Source organism: Sus scrofa, chromosome 1, assembly GCF_000003025.6.
Source record: "Sus scrofa isolate TJ Tabasco breed Duroc chromosome 1, Sscrofa11.1, whole genome shotgun sequence".
NCBI classification, from domain to species: domain Eukaryota; kingdom Metazoa; phylum Chordata; class Mammalia; order Artiodactyla; family Suidae; genus Sus; species Sus scrofa.
Genome location: NC_010443.5, coordinates 196,075,107 through 196,100,742, shown reverse-complemented (window position 1 = coordinate 196,100,742; position 25,636 = coordinate 196,075,107). Strand labels below are relative to the sequence as shown.

The 25,636-nt window shown below is 34.3% G+C and overlaps 1 protein-coding gene and 1 non-coding gene across 4 annotated transcripts in view; one reads left to right on the top strand and one right to left on the bottom strand.

Moving 5' to 3' along the window:
* Positions 1-16,245, top strand: part of IFT74 (intraflagellar transport 74) — an 89,383-nt gene extending 73,138 nt beyond the window's left edge. For 2 of the 3 annotated variants that reach the window (XM_005654488.3, XM_001926143.5), the window contains exons 16-20: positions 84-210; positions 7,884-8,047; positions 8,546-8,671; positions 12,024-12,084; positions 13,547-16,245. In XM_005654488.3, coding sequence (XP_005654545.1) covers positions 84-210; positions 7,884-8,047; positions 8,546-8,671; positions 12,024-12,084; positions 13,547-13,665 — 597 coding nt within the window. In that variant the 3' untranslated portion in view covers positions 13,666-16,245. The remainder of the gene's footprint in view (positions 1-83; positions 211-7,883; positions 8,048-8,545; positions 8,672-12,023; positions 12,085-13,546) is intronic. The other variant, XM_013986009.2, reaches the window with a different exon arrangement.
* On the bottom strand, positions 18,377-18,473 carry MIR9832 (microRNA 9832). The gene has a single exon (NR_128519.1). It is a non-coding gene; the product is annotated as a microRNA 9832 (primary transcript).

Sequence of the window (25,636 nt, the reverse complement as noted above, 5' to 3'; positions counted from 1 at the left end):
CTTTTTAGCATCATTTTAAAGACTTGTATTGGAAAGTTAAATCAGTGGAATTTTTTTCCATTTTTATTTCTCTGCAAATACAGAATATAAATCGTATGAAACAGATATCCTCTATCACTAATCAAGAGCTAAAGATGATGCAGGATGATCTCAATTTTAAATCTACTGAAATGCAGAAATCACAAAGTACAGCTCGGAATCTGACTTCAGGTGAGAAAACAACCTAGATTTTAATATGCTTTTTTTCTTTAACAAAGTGAAACCTTTAAAATATAATGTTATTCTCTTTTATTTTCTTTTGAAAATTGAGGATATAATTTACTGTTGCCTGTTGCTACAGTAAGTCATAGGCTTAGAATTTTGTGTAACTTGTCATATCAACTTAAGAGTAATTCCTTGGGAAATTCTCATTCATTTAATTTTTTTAATTCATTGATATATATTTATTTTTTTATATATAATGGCTTTTATTTTTTTCCATTATACCTGGTTTACAGTGTTCTGTCAGTTTTCTACTGTACAGCATGTTGACCCAGTTACACATACATGTATACATTCTTTTTTCACACATTATCATGATCCATCATAAGTGACCAGACATAGTTCCCAGTGCTACACAGTAGGATCTCATTGCTTATCCATTCCAAAGGCAATAGTCTGCATCTATTAACCCCAAGCTCCCAGTCCATCCCACTCCCTCCCCCACCCCCTTGGCAACCACAAGTCTATTCCTCTAAGTCCATGATTTTCTTTTCTGTGGAAAGTTTCATTTGTGCCATCTGTTCAATTCCAGATATAAGTGATATCATATGGTATTTGTCTTTGTCTTTCTGACTCATTTCACTCAGTATGATAGTCTCTAGTTCCATCCATGTTGCTGCAAATGACATTATTTTGTTCTTTTTTATGGCCAAATAGTATTCCATTGTGTATATATACCACATCTTCTTAATCCATTCATCTGTCGATGGACATTTAGGTTGTTTCCATGTCTTGGTTATTGTGAATAGTGCTGCAATGAACATGTGGGTGCCTGTGTCTTTTTTAAGGAAAGTTTTATCTGGATAAATGCCCAAGAGTGGGATTGCTGGGTCATATGGTAGTTCTATGTATAGTTTTCTAAGGTACCTCCATACAGTTCTCCATAGTGGTTGTACCACGTTACATTCCCACCAACAGTGGAGGAGGGTTCCTCTCCAGCATTTGTTCTTTGTGGACTTATTAATGATGGCCATTCTGACTGGTGTGAGGTGGTATCTCATGGTAGTTTTGATTTGCATTTCTCTAATAATCAGTGATGTTGAGCATTTTTTCATGTGTTTGTTGGCCATCTGTATATCTTCCTTGGAGAAATGTCTCTTCACATCTTTTGCCCATTTTTCAACTGGGTTGTTGGCTTTTTTGACAAGTGTTTGCATAGCAAAGGAAACCAAAAAGAAAACAAGAAGACAACTTACAGAATGGGAGAAAATAGTTTCAAATGATGCAGCTGACAAGACCAAGGGCTTAATCTCTAAAATATACAAGCAACTTATACAACTCATTCATTTAATTTTTATTGAATATTTTCTCTATGCCTTTGCTATTCCTAAGTATATAGAGATTAAAAAAAAAAAAAATCCAAGAGTTCCCATGTGGCTCAGCATTGCCACTGCAGCGGCTTCAGTTGCTGCTGTGGTGTGGATTCTCTCCCTGGCCTGGGAACTTCCATGTGCCATGGGTGCAGAAAAAAAAAAAAAATCCAGTCTCTTTCCTCAAGAAACTTTGAATCTGGTGGAATGACAAACAGCTGAAATAAAATGCAACAGTGCTGTGATAGAAGCATAAAGAGCAATGGAAATGATAGGGCTCATATCCCCCCTGGTCTTGGGTAGCTAGGAGAGGTATTCTAGAGGTGGTAATATTTTAATTATAATTAGTTTCAGCCATTATGTCCAACATAAGACTAGAGTAGCACTGTCCAAAAAAATGTAATGCCAGCCACATATAATATAGATGGACAATTGTTACTGTATATATTTAAGTATACTTTATCTGCCCAGATTTGTTTAGAGTTTGTTTTCTATAGTTTTATTTGTACATCCGAATACTTGGCATACAATTCAGATATACAAATAAAACTATAGAACATGAACTCTAGAGGTAATTAGAGGAGGTAATTTTAAATTTGGTTTATACCTACTACAGTCTATGAGTATTTGTTAATTGTGATAAAAAACATGTAACATAAAGTTTACCATCCTAACCATCTGTAAGTATATGGTATAGCAGTGTTAACTATCTTGACGTTATTATGCAACAGATCTTTAGAACATATTAATCTTACAAAACTGAAATTTATACCCACTGAAAAACTCCCTCTTTCCTTCTCCTCCTAAGCCTCTGCTAACCACACTCTACTTTGTAACCACTTTAGATACCTCAGATAAGTGGAATCATGCAGCATTTGTCTTTTTGTGACTAGTTCAGTTCACTTTTCATATTGTCCTCAAGGTTCATCTATGTTATATATGATAACATATGACATATATATGATAACATATGACAGGGTTTCCTTTTCAAAGGCTGAATAATCCTCCATAGTATGTACATAGCCATTTTCATTATTCATTGATTTGTTGAAGGACCTTTATGTTGTTTTCACCTCTAGACTATTATGAATCATTCTGCAGTGAACACAAGTGTGCAAATCCTATTTTAAGTTCTTTTGGATGTAAGCAACAATGAGTATTTTTACATCTTTATTTTATAAGCTAAAGAATTTTATGTTTAATTACCTCATCTGAGAAACTTCTGTTATGTCTTTTAGACCATAGTTTTAAGTTTTTCATTTGTCTATGGTTGATATTAATTCAGCAAGCCATTACCTCCTTTAAGCAAGCTTCATATAATTCCTTTCAATAAATATACATTTTTTTAGGGTAAATTATCAATACCAGCAAATGAATTCAATAATTAGGACTTCGTTTTCCTTCATCATGGTCTATCCTAAGATATTGGATATAGTTCCCTGTGCTACAGAGTGGACCTCATTGTTTATCCACTCTAAATGTAATAATTTGCATCTACTAACCCCAGATTTCCAGTCCATCCCACTCATTCCCTCCTCCCCCTTGGGAACCTCAGGTCTGTTCTCCATGTCTGTGAGTCTGTCTCTGTTTTGTACATAGGTTCATTTGTGCCATATTTTAGATTCCATGGTATTTGTCTTTCTCTTTCTGACTTCACTTAGTATGATAATTTCTATTTGCTGCATTTCTTCTTAAAAGCTAGTCATTATATTTTCTCCCAGAGATGTAAACTTGAAAAAGAATGAGAATTGGCTTCAGTGGACATAAAAATCTAGTTTGTTACTATGATAAGAATTTTACTGGAAGTTTCCCTTATTGAAGTTTGAATTCTCTAATCACTACAATTAATTTCATTTACTCAGTTATTTTAAGTATTAATTTAAGCCAAGCATATAAACTATTTGTCCTCTCTATCTTTAACACCACCCTCCACAAGACATTTCTTGTATATGAAAATCACCGTAAGAGATTTACAATACTCTTATTCATCTCTAATTTTACATTTCCCTTTTGTGAATTGCCTCCCTTTGGCCCTTGAAATTATAACTGGAACTCACCTGACTTTCTTATGTGTACTTTATTCTTCTTAATGGGGAAATATCACTTCCAAGGGGGCAAAATTATTCCTTGGGAGGAGGGCAAACAAAAATCTCAGACACTGTAATGGTCTGTAGCCCTCAAAAGGGTCACTGTTCATAAACAGATATACATCTGTAATATGAAAAAATCACTGGAGGAGGTGATTGGGAAAACAATAGTTCACAGAAGCCTCCTTAGGGGGACAATAATGAAAAAAAAAAAGATTAAGAAACACTGATAAACTACATGAGTAAAGAGGCAAGGAACCTGTCAGCAATAGTTTTTATTTATATTTTTGGAACGGAAACTCCAGGGAATAAACAAATACGCTGATGGCAGAATATTTCAGGAACATTTCCCCAGGTCAAAGTGGTTCCTTCTGAGATTTTGCTACTATGTACACACTGCTTGGTAAACTTTGCAACTTCATAGCATATCAGAAGGAACTAGTCTGCATCCTCTTCCTGTCTCTTCTCTTGGTGAAGCTTTTAGCTTTTTATGGGGACCTGCTGTTAAAGGAAGATAAACTTTACCCTATACCAACCAATCATTTTCTCCTTTTCTCTAGGAAAAGCAGTACATGTACTTTTTAAATGTATTTTCCTAATATATCTTTAAATTAAACTGTGGTTAGATTTATATAATTTTTTCACCTAACAGCCAAAATATACAAAGTACATTTCCTATTTAGAGCATTGAAACACCATAAGCCCTAGTGATTTTGATTCAGCACTTTGATTGTCATCTTAACTATTTCCAACACTAGTAGAGATATTAATCCAATAAAACAAGCCCTGTTTACAACATATAAGTCCATATTAAGTCTTTAAAAATGACATGTAAGTCATTGTGTTGCGTCTTAAGGCTCCTTAAAGGGACAAAAGGAAATACTCGCATTTAATTATATGAACTGAAAACAAATTTGATTGGTAACAACCTCCTTTCTTAAATGAAAGTTTTTTGCAGCTTTTTTCTTTTACTATTTGGTATTTTATACTCTATGTGACTTTTGTTATATTCATAAGTAGAAGAGTCACACAATTCTTGAACATGATACTTTTATTATATTGTCATCTTTCGAGTACATCTTTCTGGTAGCAGAGGAAGGTTTGATAGCTTTTTATTTTAGTTTCCATTAGAGACTCTATACAGATAATAAAATTTAATTCCAAGTAAAATTTGCTATGTCTTATATGAAGAAATCAATTTACTGATTGCCTGCCCTGTATAGGAGAGACATTCTGGTAAGAAAGAATGTCAAAAACCCATGTATAAACTCAAGCCAAATCCTAATCTGCCTACTGAAATATGTATGCATTGAGTAGACTTTATGGAACCTAGGAAAATGCAGCAGCTAGAAGTTAAAAGAACTGAGTACAGAGATTTCAGATGCTTCTAAGGAGAAAAATTTAGTTTTATTTAGTTCAGCAAAGTTTATTGCTCATTTATAACATAAATCAACACTCTTCAAATAAGCACAGAAGAATACAGAGTTTATACGACATATCATTTGAAGTGTCCATTATACTATAAAAATTTACTAAATGTGAAGAAAGAATAAAATGTGAGTCAAGGGGGAAAAGCAGTCACTGTACACAGAACATGAGATAATCCAATCCAGAAGTTGAAATGAAAAGAAAAGGACTTTAAAAGTTTATAAACATACCTAAGGACTTGAGGAAAAATTCCAACAGAATAAATGAACAGATGGAGAATCTCACAGAGCAATGGAAATTACAAAAAAGAACCAAATGAAAATTTCTAGAGTTGCAGATATAACTAAAATGAAAAATTCACTGACCCTAACAGAAGATTGGAGGCAGCAGAAAAAAAAATCAGTGAATTTAAAGATAAATCAATAGAAATTATCTAATCTGAAGAAGAAAACATAATGAACAGAGCCTAAATGACCTGTGGGACAATATCAAGAGTAATTAGAGTCCCAGAAGGAGAGAAGGGACAGAGAATGGGAAAGAGAAGATAGTTGAATAATGGCTGAAGATTTCCTCAATTTGATGAAAAACTTAATTGTATGGATCTAAGAAGTGCTTTGAACCCCAAACAGGGTTAATATAAACATTCCTAACCCAAATCCCTATTTCTTGAGTCCCTACAGATCTTTCCTGCATTATTTCTTTCTTTATTTTTATTTGACATAACTATATCTTATATATACAGTCTTCTTCCATTGGAATATAAGTTCTTTGTTCATTGCCAAATCCACAGGTCTATTTTCCTGGCACAGAAAAAGCATTTAATAAATATTGTTTAATGAAAAAAAAATCCTCATCAGTCTAAGATTTCTTGCCTAGATAACTGAATCAACACTTAACTGGTCTTTCTGTACATAGTATGCTATTCCTATTAATTGTCCACATTGCAACCAGAGTGAATTTTCTAAAATTTAATTATGTCACTCTCTGATTTAAAACTCATTGACGACATGCCATAGCCCTTAGCATAAAGTCTCAACTCCCTATCTTTACTTAAAAAGCCCTTCATGAACTGAAATCCTGATTTTTTCAGTTTTATCTCCCACCACCATCCAGTCTGAACTTTGGCTTCTAGTCATACTGAACTTCTGATATTTGCTCCAGACCTTTTTGTACATATTGACTATTTACTTTGGAACACTCACTTTTTTCTGTTTGGTTGATTCCTAATTCTTAAGACCTTAGTTAAAAGGTATGTCTTTAGAGAATTCTTTTGTACAAAATCACATACTCTGTGATACGCTAGATTACTCTTTTCATAGTAGTTATCCAGTTTGCTGTAAAGCTTATTTAATTTCCTAATTTAACCTCTAGAATATAGCTCCTTGAGTGAAAACAATGTTTCTGTTTATTTCCATTATATTCTTGGCACCTGGCACATAGTAAATGCTCAATACCTTTGAAAGAAAGAATGAGATACACACACACACACACGCATACACACTCGTGTGCATTAATGGATTCTGTATTTGTAAATTTGCCTTATCACTAAAATTAATTTGTAAACCCAAACTCATATTTACAGCAAGTTCATGATCATTTGTGGACACATGCAAAGGTAAAAAATTTGAATGCTTGAGTTCCTAGCAGAAATTGAATAAGACAACACTGTTCATTCTTGCTTTAGTTTTTATACTATAAACAAGTATCCTTTTCGTGGTATATTATTTAATGGCACTTTTAAAAACCACATTTTTGTTCTTTTTGTTGGTGATTTAGCTATTTAAAATGGCCCCCAAGTATAGTGCTGAAGTGTTGGCTAGTGTTCGTAAGCCCAAGGCTGTGATGTGTGTAACAGAGAAGATATATCTGCTAGATAGGCTCTGTTCAGTCATAAGCTGGCCTTGAGTTCAGTGTTAAAAAATAAACAACGTGTATTAAGTAAGACATAAAGAGAAATATACCTGAAACAAGGTTATGTATTAGTCTATTGATAAAAATATTGTAATCAGAGGCTCAGAGCAACCTAACCCTGTATTTCCTCTAGGAGTTTAGTATTTGATAACTCTTTGTTTACAGTAACTTTACAGAATATAACTACCATGAATAATAAGAACTGACTGTATATGTAATTATAAAGTTTTCCTCAAATATATAATGTTTCATTACCGCTTTTTCCTCCACATAACTGTATATATGTCATGCTCATATTAAAAATAATGGGTCTTTATCTCCTAATATATATTATATTATTAAGTAAGAAAAAAGAACTATGTGTGTTCTTGTATGTTTGTGAACATGCAGACAAATGTGACTAATATACATCAGGTTATGTTGGTTATCTGGGGTCTGAGTAATTTTCTAAAATTTATCTTTGTACTGTCTAATTGGTTGCAGTGAAAACATGTTTCTGGTGTTGATCCTTTTGTAAAACATGATTTTTAATGTTTGCATTTCCTTTCATGAAAGGAATAAGATTTGGGGTTTTTTGTTTGTTTGTTTGTTTGTTTTTGCCTTATAGGCCCACACCCATGGCATATGGTAGTTCCCAGGCTAGGGATCAAATCAGAGCCATAGCTGCTGGCCTGTGTCAGAGCCACAGCAATGCCAGATCTCAGCTGCACCTTTGACCTACACCACAGCTCATGGCAACACCAGATCCTTAACCCACTGAGCAGGGCCAGGGATCAAACACCCACATATTCCTGGATACAATCAGATTCGTTACCGCTGAGCCGCAACGGAATCTCTAGGAATAAGGTTTTGACTAATTATGGTCTTGAATTTTCCTGCATTTTAGATAGTCAGCGTCTACAGTTGGATCTGCAGAAAATGGAGCTTCTGGAAAGTAAAATGACTGAAGAACAACAATCTCTAAAAAGCAAAATTAAGCAAATGATAAGTGATCTGGAGACATATAATGATTTGCCATCTTTAAAATCAGCAGGTGAAGAAAAGAAAAAGGTAAATGGTAACCGTCTTATGAAATTTGTTTCTTGATTAAATTTAATAATACAAGTTTAAATTAGTTTAAGTTGTTTGATTTTTAAGCTAAGAAAAAATAAAAATGTTTATATATACAGTAGGAATTCAGAGTTTCAAACAAAATACAAAAACTGAAAAGCAAAGGATAGAGTACTTCAACAAATAAAATTTTGTTAGATGCAAATTTGATTATGATATTTTCTTACTTAAGACTTATCAGTGGCTCTTTGTTGCCATTTACATTAACTTAAAGTAAATTTGGTGGAGTATGAACACATATGGCAGTCCTAGTTATTATTGATATAGTTAATACTAATTTATAGTTAAAAGGATATTTTTATAAGCAAGTTTCAGAGTATAGCCTTGGTAGAATTTTATCACAATAGTATTGAAATTATTTAAGTCAAATGCAGTTTATATTGGTTTACTAGATACTTGCAACAAGCCTATTATTTACTTCCGTTTGGATCTATCTAGAAATTACATCAGGAAAGAACAGTATTATCAACCCGCAGAAATGCCTTTAAAAAAATAATGGAGAAACTAAATGTAGAATATGAGACGCTAAAAACACAATTACAAGAAAATGAGACACATTCTCAGGTAAAAAGAAAAAAAAAGACTGATATTCATTTCTATTTTCAAGTTATCTCTCCTATTCTTTTACTCCTTTTCTGCCTTCTATAAGCCCTTAGCAAAGTCCAACTCTATGCTAGGCACTGTTCTGGGCATAGTCATTAGCAGTAGCTTTTAAAACCCTTCATTTTTTTTTTTTTTTTTTTTTTTTTTTTTTTTTTTTTTGTCTTTTTGCCTTTTCTAGGGCCGCTTCCCATGGCATATGGAGGTGAAAAGTAAAGTGTTTCTAAAGCAGAAACTTTGCTAAGACATAAATGCCACAAATGAAAGTAAGCCATAATGACTAATATCCCACCACTCAGAAGAGATAATTCTTTCTTTATGTTCATAGATACTTGTAGTCTATATGTATAAGTTATAGGTATACTCACTTTATACATATACATAAGTACACATTTATTTCTGTGTATTTATCAACATGGTCCCATATTGTACCTCTTTTTGGAAACTTGTTTTTCATCATTAGCTATACACTGTGAGTACTTTCCCTTGTCAGTAGCTTTTTAAAAAATATAACTTTATATAATATTTGACTATATGGATATAGCATATTTTATTGAACCAATTCCAAATTGTTGGACATTTAGATTATTTCTCATTTTAAAACTGTGCAAATAATGTTATAAAGCATGGTCTTACTCTTGAACTTCTTTATTTACATCTCTGATTATTTACATAGGATGTACAAATAAGCAAGCCCCTTTTCCTATCACTCATCCTGTTGATAATTACCTAAACAAGGTCTGAGATCTTCAGCATGTGTATCATATACAAAATCAGTAATCATGGTCTGATAAAGATTGGTCATTCTGACATATAATTATTAGCAATTAGTCTGTATTAGCAATTTGCAACTATATTAACACTAAGTGCGTTAAAATTTTTTCTTCCTTTTCTTTATGTGGTGATATGACTGTTACAGACAGCCATCATTAACATTTTGGTATACTATCCTTATGAACTTTTTTCTTTTGCATTTATACACCCTTATTAATTATATTATTTTTACAAATGATGATATCATTCAATGCATATAGTCTTTAAGCATTTTCTTGCTTAAATGTTTTCAGGCGTTTTTTTGGATGATATTTTTATGACATCAGCCATTTCAATATATGCATGTGCCATTTTTTTTTAAAAAAGATAAACCTTACATTCTTCTTGAAAGGTGTAGACTTTCATCAGCATTTGCCACAAGTGCTAAAAGCTTAGACGTCACTAATTTATAGAATTCAAATTTATTAGTCAGTTACTCTGTCTCTACTTCATAATATACAAGACTAGAGGTAGACTTGAAAGTAGCAAAATTATCATAGTCTATTTATAGCGGGGGTGGATACTGGAGAAGAAACCTAAGAAAAAATTTATGAGACCATTGTCTTATAGTACATAGGAAAAAATATTGATATTTTATATGGATTATTGCCCCTCCTCTTCCACTGAATAGATGATTTAAAGAGGAAAAGATTTGACAAAAACAATTCTTAGAGCCAGTCAGTGGCTACCTTGTTTATTTCCACATTAAGTGCTAATCTTATTCTTAACCCCATACACAGGAATTTGTAATGTAAACCACACTTTATAATGCTTCTCTGTATTATTTGTTGCCTTTTGTGAATCCCAACTACTTGATTCAAATCCTGGTCTCCCTATATTTTGCAGTTATTTTCTCAAAAACTTGGCTTTTGACATCTATAAATAATTTTACATAATAGACCTTTTTTGAGTTGTTATTTATTTGAAATCATTTAAACATATTTATATTGGACAAATTATAAAATTCCTAGAAGAAAACATAGGGGAAAAGCTCCTTGACATTAGTCTTGGCAGTGAGTTGCTTATTGTAACACCAGAAGCACAAGGAGCAGAGACAAAAGTAAACAAGTGGGTCCATATCAAACTAAAAAGTTTCTACACAGCAATGAAAGAATCAACAAAACAAAAAGCAACGTACGGATGGGTGAAAATATTTGCAAATTATATATCTTATAAGGGGTTAATATCCAAAATACATAAAGAACTCATTATAGAGTTCTAAAATAAGCTGTAAGAAAACAACAGATGTGTACTTCATAACATCCTTAGACGTTTAAAGGCAAGTCACTGAAATAAATGTATAATATAGATGGAATTTGACCATCTGACATAGTGTTACTTTTATAGCATTATTCATGTAGCACTTAAGAGGTCTGCTGAATTATAAGAAGGCCACCTCTTTGTATGAAACAAAGAGGAAAAATTTGGCACTTGACTTTGCAAAAGGTTATTAGAGATTTATTGTCAAAAAGTGCTGACTGCTTCCTTAACTTCATCTTAACTTGAAGGTTCTATCAGGGGAAGCTAGATCTGATTTGGTAGCGTTAACTCACAGCAAGCACATACAGTTCACATAATTAATTAGTTATGATTCATCCTAATATCTAGATTTATTTCTTTGGAGGAAACAATGGGATGGATGCTACATTAAGACTGAACTTATGCTCTGAAAATAATTTTAACATGAGAATAGAAAGAAATGGTATTAATAATGCTGCTTCAATTATCAGATTTTTAAAATGATGATTACTTCTTGGAAATGTTCAGGCAGAACATTATTTTACTGTTTCATTTTTCAGACTTTCCTTTGCTTAGGAAGAAAATCTATGTGCATCTTAAAAAAGAAAGACCGTAACCCAGAGTTACAAGGTTAATTAAATCAGAAAAACAATTTAATTCTATAACAGTAAAATTGTCTTTGGAGGAAGCAACCATCAATATAATATCCACATTAGCTTCCTGTTGATGCAGAAATTATTGTAACAGTGCCAGCTTTTTACCAGCCCTCTTATAATCTTCACACTGCAGCTCTGCTCTTATCACAGCTTGTGGAATTAGACAGGAAATTTAGCCCTGGAAATAAGGAAGTTTCTCCTATATAGCTGAACCTTTGAAAGTGTTAGAATATATAGCACATTTGTGGCATTAGACCTTCAGATTTCAAGGAAAGAGTCCCATCACGTCCCATTCTTCTTTTGTAAATTCTTTTAGGAGGAGGAAAAACCATAAATTGTCTTTCAGTTGGCATGTTCATTGGTATAATAAATATTTTAAACGTTTTCCAATTAAACAGAGTAAACCTGTTGTCGAATTTAGCATTGAATTTATTATTGTATTTACTGTTGTTTAATCTTTTCTAAATTTCTTTTTTATCTATTATGACTATCTCAATAAAATGCTGGGATTGAAAGGATTTAAAATTATGTGTTTTTTATCCTCTTAAAGAGGTATATAATTATTCTGAATTTGGGCACTAGTTAACATTATTCTTTTGTGTTTTTAGCTTACAAATTTGGAGAGGAAGTGGCAACACCATGAGCAAAATAATTTTGTCATGAAAGAATGTATCCTTTAAAAAACTGCAATTGAACTTGACTGAATGATTTTTTTTCTCAGAACTTCTTTAAAGACTGAAATAAAATTCAGCATCAAATACCTAATTTGTACAAAACACTGGCTAACCTATATGGGAAATAAATGAATAAGACTTAGTTTCCATTCTACAATAGGGAATGTGTGTGTGTGTGTGAACCAGAGTAACTAATAGAAGGCAGACTATAAGAAGCCATAGTGCAGCATAGTCACTAAGTGCACAGGTTTTAGAGTCATGAGGTCTAATTTTAAATATTGACTCTAGGGTGTTTTCTTGTGGTGCAACAGGTTAAGGATCCAGTATTGTCATTGCTATGGCTTGGGTCACTGAATGGGTTCAATCCCTGGCCTGGGAACTTCCATATATTGCAAGCATAGCCAAAAAAAATAATTGACTCTACTACTTATAAGTAAGTTGTTGAAACTTCAACTTCAATTTTATCGTCTCAGGTACAGTTAATATTTCCCTTCTGCAGAGTTGTTGGGAGAATTATATGTAGCCATGTATATGTATATGCATATATATATGTATGTATGTATAATTATTGTTATTAAGAAGCTGTACCTTGGATATCTGGGCAGTAAAGGGAAAGAAAAACCATGTAGTGTCAGGAGAAGTTTGACCTTTGTCATCTGTATTTCAGCCAATTCAAATTCATCTACTAATATTGTACTGATGACCCATCTTATTTCTACCAAGATGGCATTTATATCCAATCTTCTTGTTTATCTTTTTGTGTGATCATAGAAGGAAGCAACTGCTGAGGACAAGTGTTGTGGAGTTGTAGAAAACATTTCCTCAAAAATTGTTTCCTACTCCTTTCTTTGACCTATTCAAGGACATATTTGCTTGGAGAACTAGATCCTGACTCAGTGGTTGCATAGGTTCTCCTCTAGGATACTACTGAGTGTCAGCTCAGAGCATCATGGACCCCAGCTTACCTCCAGATGAGATGCATTAAGGGCTCTATTCCCAGTGGTTGTGCAACTTATTTTAAAAGCAAAAGGCTCCTCTTCACAGTATACTAAAGTCCACAGCTCTGGTTTTATGTAGCATAAAACAGGTGATTTTGAAACGGAGTGAAATCTAGTGGCCTGCCTGAAATTCCTCATGATACTCTAAAGGACATAGTTCTTCTGAATATTGAATTGTTCTATAACCAGATTAAGATTTAGATGATAACATATTAACTATAAAAAAGATTTTATACTGTAGGTGAACTTTTTTGAAATGAGTTTTGGCAGGCCTTTTAGGTTTCAGTTGATGCTTAATCTGTTAAAATATTGTTTTATTAAACTATTCTAGTTGTGCTTTTTCTATGCCATCTTCAGTTTTCAATAAGAAAAACAATAGTACAGTTTGGTTCCTTTCTGAGTCACAAAATTAGATTAGTATTTGTTTTGACAGTGTTTCCCCTTAACTCATGTAATTAGTTATAGCAACCAAGAGTCAAGAGAGTGATTACCAGCCAATTATGAAAAATGTGACAAAGCAGATTGCAGAGTATAATAAAACCATCGTGGATGCTCTACATAGCATGAACAGAAACTGAGTCTTAACCAACTGCAAGTTTCTATAGAAATATCCTCTTGTTGCTAAACTTTGTACACGCCAACTGAAAAAAAAAAAAAAAATAGCTTACCCTTGAAGAGTTCTACGTAAAATTTTAGAATGCTATAATTTTGTGGCCTCTTTGAAGAGTGATGTTTTAAGTAGTATAGTAGTTTAATAAATAATTTATGTATAAAATGTCATCTCCTTTTATATTTGTATTTTATTCGTGTGAGTGATTAAAAAAAGTCTCAAAGAACCAGGAGATAAACTAAAAGTGGTCATTGTTATTCATTTAGTTGGTATAATCCATCTGTGACAACAAATGAGGTCATCTTTTCATGTGTCAACTTTAGGAGGTATGCATGTCTTAGGCATGGAGCACTTGTATTTAGCACTTGTATCAACCTTGCTAGTTTTTACTTCTAGAAAAAGATAGATAGTAACAATAGAACAGAGATATTTTGTTTGGGGCATAGAAAGTCACAGGTAGAAGTACAACATATTTTTTATATATCAGTTATTCTTAAAGATTTGGGATTAAAATTCTTAATCTTTGCATTTTTAAAATACTTTCTCTCATGTATATGTTATGAAAAACATGAAGTTTAAAAGAATACTGTACTTATGATGGACTCTTTTGGACTATGACTGCAGCTGTTCGTTTCCACCTTGGAATATGCATTCACTCTTTTGTACCATAGGAGGACTTAAGTAGATTAATTTGTAAGCATTGCCAGAACAATTGAAAGGAAAAGGTAAAGAGGTAAAACTGTGTGATATAAATCTGGGAGACATGGTAACTAAAAATGTATCCTCTCTTTTGGGGAGGAATGAGCACCATAAAGTATTCCTTGAAACTGTCATTTTATTGCTTTGATCTCATGTTCATGAAGTTACTCACTAATCCTGAAACACAAGCATATTAGTTTCTTTTTTTAAATTATTTTTTGAGATACAACTTATGTACAATAAAAGCACCCATGTGTGCTGCTTTCTTGAAATAAATATTCAATCACTAAAGTATTCAGCTTTAGTTGTGTGTGAGTTTAGGTAGAGGGGTGAGCTTTTCTGAGTTTAACTCTGGATTACTAGTATATGTAAAGATCCTAAGCAATGATGCATTAAATGTGTTCTCATAAAATATGTTCCTCAGATCCCGAGTCCTTGAGGTTATTAATAGATGTTATAAGGATTCATGTCAAAGAAATTTGAGAAACATCATTTGAAACAAAAATAAATTGTTTTCTTTCTGACTATTCAGGACCCTTAATATGCTGATTGCGATAAGTTCAAGAAAAATATGTGCTATTAATAATGGAGTTTTTTCAGAGTAGTGAGATTGTGGGTCTTTTTATCTTCACTGGAATTTCTGATACTTTCTCAAAATTATCTCTGATATGCATATAACACTTAGAAAAAAATTCAAGGTCCTATATACAGTCGGTACTTTAACTTGTAGAAAGGACATATGAGAGTTGAGACAACTCTGTAGTCTTTGAACTAGAACTGAACCAGTACTTAACCAGAAAGTAGGAGGAAAACTGCCTATCCATTAACTATGTGTGTTTGTGTTATAACAGTGTGAAGTTTGGCAGAAAAGAAAAAAAAATTTTCTTGAAAAAGCAAGGATCCCAACTTCCATTCTGAATTACTCATATATGATATTTGGGGAACATAATTGAGTAGGATTTATTTAAACTAAAATGTGTTATCTGAGGGAAATTCTTACTAATGTCTCTTCCTTCCTCTCAGGGCTTTTCAAAAAATCTAACAAGAATATTCTCTCAGCTAGGATGGACCTGGAGGCTACTCTCTGTGTGAACTGGCTCTTCCTCAGTCAGTCGCATTGCTCAGTGAGTTTCATTCCCGTTGTAATAACACCTTGTAAGTCATATGGAAAGAAGTTGCAGGCTGAACAAACATGCTGAGTAGTTTTACTAATGAAGATCAACATGGGAAAGTTAATAAGTCTTTGTTTTTCCCATTCTTATCTTTATCAATAAATAAATGTGAGTTCTTGATAATTTTATTCACTAACAACAGTCTCTGATTTGGACCATATTCTGGTTTATTGTTAAAGTGTAAAATTTAGGCAAAGTGAGAATTCAAGCATGGAGTAATGCCATTCTCACTAGAGATGACAGACCAGTTAAAAGGAGCTCTAGGGGTTCTTGCTTTCCCTCTGCCTAATTTCTGTATAGCTCTTTCCTTTAGCTGTATGGTTCTAACATAAAAACCTTAATAAATTAGAATTTTTAGGCTTAAAGTAAGAAGAAATCAAAGTGGACTACTAGAGAATTGTGGTGATCTATTTTAAAATTATCTTTCATTTTCGTGTATCTTTTTAAATAAAAGCAGGTTGTATCTTTAAACTGCAGATGCACAGTTTGAGATCTGAGATTGAACATCTTTAAAAAAGACAATTTTTAATACAAAGGTAGAACATTTAGGAAAGACAGATAAACAAAATGGAGAAAATAAATTACTTGTAATCATACCAGTCCCTTTAATTGTGCGTCTCTATGTCTTGTCATGTGTATTTATAAATTTATGTATTTTTAATAAAATTAAGATCATATTATTCTTAAGATTAAGATCTTAATTTTGCTATTTATAGTTTTGTAAGCATGTGTTTGTATCCTTATATATTCCTATACAACAGCATGTTAAATTGCTACATTTTATTTTATTGTAGGAATACTTTCTAAACCCCATGTTACTGAGTAAAGTTTGTGGGGGGTAGGGTTAAATATAAACTTTGAATTAGGTAACTGAGTTTGAAGCACAGCTCCACTGCTAATGTCATATGTCCTTGGGAAGTTACTTAGTCTCTGAATTTAAGTTTCTTCATCAGTAAAATGAAATAATAGTGCTTAACTCATATGGGTCAGAGAATACAGAGTCCAAGGCTGTTGACACAAATGGTTCTCAGAAAGGTGGCATGATTAGCAGTATGCAAGAGTGCTTGTTTTCCTGCACTCTCACCATCACTGTTATTATCCAAGTGCACTACGTCGTTTAATTTTTTTAAGTAACCAAACTGCCCCCATTACTACAACTAGAATCTTTTTTGTGTTTTAATTAAGAAAAAACAATTCAGGATGTGTTTTCATAGTAAAAATAGGTATAAGATTTTTTTAGAATTCTATTAAAATTTCTTATTCATTGTAACTTTGTAATAACAAAAGCTTAATGCTTACTGCTTTTTTAAAAGATAAAAGGTTATAATTTGCTGCCTCAGCATCATCTTTCATAACATTTTGCAATGAATTGCTGCTCTGAAACCTGACTGTATAACTTTAAGGGACATAGGAATAACTCATCTATAAATAACCTAGTTGGTAACCAAGGCTGTTCTGCTTGGTCATTATATCCTCCTCCAAGACAGAAATGATTACACATAAGGAGAAGCTGTGTCATAGGAGGGAAAATAACACCCACTGGAGAGTCCAGTATAAAAGAGAATTTAGAGGAAGCATTAGTCAGAAGGATTTGAGTGGTCCTCCACCTAAAAGAGTCTTAGACACACTGGATAAGCCTTTCACAAAAAAAAAAATATATATATAAACTAAAATGACATTTTCAAGATTAACATCTGTTTTATTTCAGTATCTTTTTGTAAAACAGTATTCTTACCATGATAATAACATGGTAATACCATGGAAGAAAAGCTAACTTAATCAGTTAGAACTGTATTTGACATAGGCTCAAGAGAGAACTACTACTCACCAAACTGAAATATGTCATTTCTGTGTTGTTACTTTCAACAGATAAACACCCTATTAGAGGAAGTCCAGACTGACATGATACAGTCCATAAAGTCAACCTGAATTTTTTAATCAAAGTAAACTATAGTTCATTTTTAAAGGGCTCTCTCAATCTTTAATTAGCTTTTTGTTAAAATGAACTTTCCCTTAGTGTACTGGAGTGAGGGAGGGCCACCTTAGAGGTTAACTAGAACCACCCCATTCTCCCACCCCAGCCAAGGACAAAGCAAGGATCTTTTGTCTCAGGATTAGGGGAAATGGTTAAGAAGGAGAGGAAGAGAAAATTGCTTTTCCAGCCTCTCTAACTTCCCATGTAACCTGCAGAGAAAGGCAAGCATCCCTTGGGAGGAAATAACAAAAGTGCCAAACAGTAGATAGATGGATGAAGCCTAAATCCTTTCAGTGTACTAGAGCTCTTGCCTTCATAATGCCAAATAAACTCCATCCCTTGCTTATGGTGGTTATCAGAAGGCCAAATAAACATTTACTACCAATTAACCCTACCCTCCTAGGGGTCTCTAGCCTTGAAAAGGTATTCCTTAGCTCAGTTCATTTTCCTGCCAGAAGTATCAAAGTCAGAGAAGGGGGTCTGGTGAAGCTGTCAAAGTCCAGTTGCCTTGTTTCCTTTCTCCGTGGCACACAGGAGGTAGCCAGTTAGACCATAAACAGTATATATAATAGACCCTAAGAAACTGTTAATTGAAACAAGTGTCCAGTAATAAGAGATAAGCAATCTTCTTAAAAAAACCCACTCACCACTGTATTATCTCTAAGGTGTCCCCAACTCAGCCAAAAGAATAATAAAAGGCTTCTATAAAATAAACATTCAAAGTTTCTGTGATCCAGTATCTTTTTATTGCACAAAAATTGGATTTCCAATACAGGTTTTCCTTACTACATACTCTGATTTGTCAGAATTTTGATTCCTAAGATACTTTATAACCTCACCATCTGCCATCCTCCTCTCTAAACAATAATCTAAACAAGCCATATCTCTAAATTATCTTCTGAGTAAGTATTAGGGTATCACCTGATGAAAATAATTTTTAAAAGAGCATATAGAATTGGTTGTCTAAAATTCCATAGCAAGCTAATGCTTTGACCTTGTGTTGTCACAGCCTCAGAAACTGTAATGTAAACAGAAAGGACATTTTTTCTTTTCTTTTTTTACAGCTGCACCTGCGTCATATGGAAGTTCATGGGCTAAGGGTCACATCAGAGCTGCACCTGACAGCCTACACCACAGCCACAGCCACAGCCACAGCCACACCAGATCTGAGCCACATCTGTGACCTACACTGCAGCTTAAGACAGCAACACAGGATCCTTAACCCACTGGGCAAGACCAGGGACTCCATACTGGGTCAGATCTACCTGCAGTTCTTAGAGAGTCTCCTGGGAAAGCAGGGGGCAGGTAAAGCTTGCTATGGGGACAGGGCATTGGAGGAGGAGGTCCCAGGGAATACTTATTGATGTGAGCTCCCTGAAGGGTGCAGTTTTAGAAAAATCTGGTGCCACTCATCAGGGCTGAGAAGCCCTAGGCCAAACAAAAAAACAGGGTAGGAACACAGCCCCACCCATCATCAAACAGACTGCCTAAAGTCCTTGGAGTCACACAGCCTCCGCTGTTCATACCCAGAGAAAAAGCACCCCCACCCCCACCACCATAGGCACAAAAATCACCAGTGGGCAGGTACCAGTCCCCAGTCCCTCCCATCAGGAAGCCTGACACAAACCCCTGTATCAACTTCACCCATAAAGGGGCAGACACCACAAGCAAGAGAGGCTACATCCCTGTAGCCCGCAAAAAGGAAACCACACAAAAGAGCTGTACAAAATAAGAAACGGCAGAGAAATATGAGTGAGATGAAGGAAAAAGACAAAAGCCCAGAAGAACAGCTAAGTGAAGTGGAGATAAGCAACCTATATGAAAAGACTTTAGAGTAATGATCGTAAAAATAATCCAATATCTTGGGGGAAAAAAAACTGGAGGCAAAAGCAATAAATTACAAGAAACATTGAATAAAGAAATAGAAGAGTTAAAGATTAAACAAGCAGCAATGAAAAACACAATGGCCAAAATGAAAAAAATCACTAGAAGGAACAAATAGCAGAGTATAGGAGGCAGAAGAATGAATAAATTAATAGAAGACAGACTGATGGAAATCTCTGACATGGAACAGACTAAAGAAAAAAAAAAGAAGAAAGTCTAAGAGAATTCTTGAACAACTTTAAGTGCACCAACATGCATTTTAGGGGTGCCAGAAGAAGAAGAAAAAGAGAAAGGGCCAGAGGAAGTATTTGAAGAGATAATAATATTTCAGCTAAGTATTCCTAACATGGGAAAGGAATCAGTAACTCAAATCCAGGAGGCACAATATATACCACATAGAATAAATCCAAGGAGGACCTCCCCGAGACACATATTCATCAAACTGACCAAAATTAAAGACAAAGAGACAATATTGAAAACAGCTAGGGAAAAGAAACAACATTCAAGGGAACCCCGATAAGGTTATTGGCTGATTTTTTTTAGCAGAAACTCTTCAGGTAAGAAGGGAGTGGCATGATATACTTAAAGTGATGAAAAGAAAAAATTTCCACTGAAGATTACTCTACCCAGCAAGGCTTTGCATTCAGATTTGAAGGAGAAATCAAAAGCTTTACAGATGAGCAAACCTAAGGTAATTCAGTACCACTAAACCAGCTTTACAACAAATACTAAAGGAACTTCTCTTAGGTGGAAAAGAAAAGGCCACAACCAGAAAAAAAGAAAAGTGAAAATGACAAGGCTCACCAGTAAAGGCAAACATGTAGTGAAGAGTCCAAGGATAGACTTTCTGTTTCCTCCATTCTGTGGAGCTCTTTTCATCCAAAAAGATATATACACCCCAATGTTCATTAAAGCACTAGTCACAATAGCCAAGATATGGAAACAATCTACATGTCCATCAACAGATGAATGTATTAAGAAGATGCGGTACATATACACAATGTAATACTACTCTGCCATTAAAAAAATTTCATTTTTTTAATGAAATGCCATTTGCAGCAACATGGATGGAACTAGAGAGTCTCTTACTAAGTGAAGTAAGTGAGAAAAAAGACTAATACCATATGTTATAATTTATATTTAGAATCTAAAATATGGCACAAATGAACCTATCTACAGAACAGAAATGGACTTAGAGACATGGAGAACAGACTTGTAGTTGCCAAGGGGGAGTGGGAGGGGAAGTGATGGTGTGTTTGGGGTGAGTAGATATAAACTATTACATTTAGAATGGATATGCAATGAGGTCCTACTGTGTAGACTTGTGATAGAACATGATGGATGATAATATGAGAAAAATAATGTGTGTGTGTATATATATATGTATGACTGGATCACTTTGCTATGCAGCAGAAATTGACAGAACATTGCAAATCAACTATAATTTAAATTTTTTTAACGGATTAAATACCTAAGCATAAGACTGGATATTATAAAACTCTGAGAGGAAAACATAGAACATACTCAGACATAAACTGCAGCAATATCTTTTTAGATCCACCTCCTAAAGTGAATAAAAACAAATATAGAGAAAATACAAACAAAAAATGGGACCTAATCAAACTTAAAAGTTTTTGCACAGCAAAGGAAACAATCAACAAAACAAAAAGACAACACTCAGAACGGGATAAAATATTTGCAAACAACTAACAAAGGATTAATCTCCGAAATATATAAACAACTCATGCAATTCAATATATATAAAAAAAAAAACCCAAACAACCCAATCAAAAAATGGGAGGAAGATCTAAACAGACATCTCTCCAAAGATGACCAACAAATGTCCAAAAAGTACATGAAAAGATACTCAACATTGCTAAGTATTAGAAAAATGCAAATCAAAACTATGAGGTACCACCTTATCCCAGCCAGAATGGCCATCATTGAAAAGTCTACAAACAATAAATGCTAGCGAGGGTGTGGAGAAAAGAGAACGCTCTTACACTCTTGGTGGAAATGTGAGCTGGTGTAACCATTATGGAAAACAGTATGGAGGTTCCTCAAAAAACTAAAAATAGAATTCCAATATGATCCAGCAATCCCACCCCTGGGCATCTATTCAGAGAAAACCATGATTTGAAAAAATACTTGCACCCTAGTATTCATTGCAGCACTATTTACAATAGCCAAGACATGGAAGCAACCTAAATGTCCATTGACAGAGGAATGGATAAAGATGTGGTACGTATACACAGTGGATTATTACTCATCCATAAAAAATGAAATAATGCCATTTGCAGCAACATGGATGCACCTAGAGATTATCATACTATGTGAAGTAAATTAGACAGTGAAAGACAAACATCATATGATATCACTTATATGTGGAATCTAAAAGTATACAAATGAACTTATTTGCAGAACAGAAACAAATTCACAGACTTTGAAAACAAACTTATGGTTACCAAAGGGGACAGGTGAGCAAGAGGCAGCCCAGACCATCTTTTGCCCTAGCTATAGCAGAGGGCTAGTTGAGAAAAAGGCAAGGGTTGCTTTCTGGAACAAACTCGCCTTAGTGCTGCTGTTGGTTCCCCAAGTAGAGTTTTCCTTTCAAGAATGCAGCTGGTGGTAGGAATACACTGGGAGTTTGGGTTTTGACTCATGAACACTGAGGTATATGGAATCACTGGCCAACAGGGACCTGCTTTACAGCACAGAGAACTCTACCCAATATTCTGGGATAATCCATCTGGGAAAAGAATCTGAAAAAGAATGAGTGTGTATACATATATAACTGAATCACTTTATTGTGCAGCAGAAATTAACACATTGTAAATCAACTCTACCTCAATAAAACTTTTAAAAATGGGAAAAAAAGACTAGATTACCTAACACCTTGATCTTTTTTTTCCAAACACTGTTTCTTCTCCTCCGCTGAAATTGTGTTTGTTAACATATGATATTTTAATTACCAAAATTAGTGGACTTTTAGGTTTTGTTCCAGTAAAATCTCTTTTTAATTTCTATTTAGACCCAGTAGGGTTTAAAATTATTTCTCTCTTGAAACCATTTCTTCCCTTGCATTTTGTGACATCAACTTCACTTAATTCCTCTAACTTTTTGTCCACTCTTCATCCTTTTCTCTAGGCATCTTTTTTTCTGCTTCTATAAGAGGCTTAGAGAATTTTAGCTTGCCAAATTAAATTCTATCTTCTTGGCTATTTGAATCATCTCAAAGATGTGTCAGCCTGATTTCATATTTTGATAACGATTTTGTGATTAAGATAATGAAAATTGGATCATGACTACTTATTTCCCACAGGCTTTTAAAGTGTCACTAGATGTAGATAATTTTCAGTAAAAACTAACATCAGTTCAGTTTAAGCCTCATCTAAAGGTGTAAAAAGCCATAGTAGCAGCAATCAAAACAATTTAAAAACCTCATTATTAAACGTTCCATGAATGCTGGTGGTGTTATTATAAAGTACATGAGTCATTTGAGCATCTTGTCCTCGTCCAGGTGGTAGGAAGAACTTCTCATTTCTACTAAACTATGAGGTCTTTTACCAGGCTTTGGGCTCCCTCCAGACAGGTTTGATGTCTTAGTCATCAGTGTCCTCTCTGCTGAGCAGACCACTTGGCACATAAGCTCACCGCGAATGCTTGTTGAATTGAATTTGTTTGGGTGGGATAAACTAAGCCAATATTGAAAAGGCATTGAGGCTGTTTTGGAAAGCTGCTTGAAAATTTCTTAAAAAGTTAAACATAGGAGTTCCATTGTCATTCAGCAGGTTAAGGATCAGCATTGTCACCACTTTGGCTCTGGTTGCAGTTGTAGTGTGGGTTCGATCCCTGGCCCAGGAACTTCTGCTTGCCATGGTATGGCAAAAAAAATTTAAATATAGAGTTACCATGTGTCCTAACAATTCCTCTCATAGGTGTGTATCTGGGAGAGTTGAAAACATATATTCATACAAAACTTGTACACAAATGTTTTATAGCAGCAGTATTCATAATAGCCTAAAAGTGGATACAACCCAAATATTCATCAGCTGATAAATGGATAAATAAAATATGGTATATAAATATACACAATGGAACAGTGCCATAAAAAGAAGTGAAGTACTAATATACCCTACAATATGGATAAACCTTGAAAACTTGCTGAATGAAAGACGCCATTCAGGAGTTCCTGTCATGGCTCAGTAGTTAATGAACCTGACTAGTATCCATGAGGACTCCAGTTCTATCCCTGGTTTCCCTCAGTGGGTTAAGGATCTGGCATTGCTGTGAGTTGTGGTATAGGTTGCAGATGTGGCTTGAATCCCATGTTGCTGTGGCTGTGGTGTAGGCTGGCAGCTGCAGCTCAGATTCAGCCCCTAGCCTGGGAACTTCCATCTGCCACGGGTGGGGCCCTAAAAGGACAAAAGACCAAAAAAAAAAAAAGGAAGAAGAAGAAGAAGCCATTCACAAGAGGCTACATATTGTATGATTCTATTTATTTATTTATTTATTGGCCACATCTGCAGCATATGAATGTTCATGGGCCAGGGATTGAATCAGAGCCACAGCTGTGACCTATGCGGCAATGCAAAATCTTTAACTTACTGCAGCTACAGCAGGAACTCCTGTACAGTCATACTTATATGAAATATTCAGAATATACAAGTCCATAGAGACAGAAAGTAGTTCAGTGGTTGCCTAGGGGTGGGAAGGGAGAGAATTGAGGGTGTGGTAACTAAATGTACAGCGTTTATTTGGGGCTGATAAAAATATTCTAAAATTAATTGAAGGGATGTTTACACAACTGTAGACATTATAAAGAATCATATAATTGTACACTTTATATGGATTTTATGATATATGAATTACATCTCACTTAAAAAAAGAACACTAATAAAAGGGAACCATATAAATCTAGACTAAGAGGTTTTGGTTGATGTGGAAGTGACTCAATAAAATTACTCATTATTTTTTTAAAAAGGAGGGGCATAGGAGTTGTGGGACACAGTTACTCAAGAGTCCTTTCAACATTCTCCTGGATTCTGCAGAGAAGCAGAAATGTCAAAAATTCCATTCTTCCATAGCACCACTATTGTAATCCAAGAGCAGTTTTTTGAAGCTTATTCAAAGACAGGCCAGGTTTCTGTGCCTCTGGGGATATTTTGATGATAGATAGATAGATAGACAGATAGATGATAGATGGATAGATAGATAGATAGATAATGGAGAGAGAGAGAGAGAGAGAGATATGGAAAATAGATGGTTACACTTATACCTTCGGGGGGAAAAAAATACAAAACTTGCCCTTCTGTGAATATCATTCAAGAAGAGCTTTTTTGTGGAGTATTGGAATTGGTGAAAAATTTGATAGCTATTATAATACTTTTTGATAACCACAGCAATTTATTCTGTCTTCAGTTATACTGTGGTTGAAGGACTATCTGTTGAGATTTATCATTTAGGCTTCCATTTGCTACCTTTTTTCTTAGGGTCAGTAATTTGATTATTGGGAGGCAGGATTTTTTTTTTTTTTTAAATAAAATGACCGCTGCTTCCCTAAGAACGTATACCCAAAACAGTAAAAGTGAAGACATTATAACTGAGTCTGGTAGATACTCAGAGCACCTGTACAGCCAGTACAATTTTCAGTCATTTTAACCTCTGTGGAGATGCATTTGGAAAATGAGGGACAAACCTATCTTCAAACCTATCTTCCAGAGAGAGCTAGTGATTAAATGGATGGTGATTAAACATATTTTGAATTAAAGATATTTTAATGTATAAATATACTATAACTCATTCAAACGTCAATTCAGGAATTCCCTTTGTGGTTCAGTGGTTAATGAACCCGACCAGGATCCATGAGGATGCGGGTTGTATTTCTGGCCTTGCTCAGTGAGTTAAGGATCTGGTGTTGCCGTGAGCTATGGTGTAGGTCACAGATGTGGCTCAGATCCAGCGTTGCTGTGGCTATAGTGCAGGCTGGCAGCTGTAGCTCCAATTCGACCCCCAGCCTGGAAACTTCCATATATCACAGGTACGGCCCTAAAAAGACCAAAAAAACAAAAACAACACACCAAAAACCCTGTCAATTCAGAAGTGAAGGTCTTTGATTTTGTAGGAGGAAATATTTCTCTGATAATTTAGAAATATAATCACATTTATCCAATAGAAATATAACAGGAGCTACAAATGTAAGCCAAATA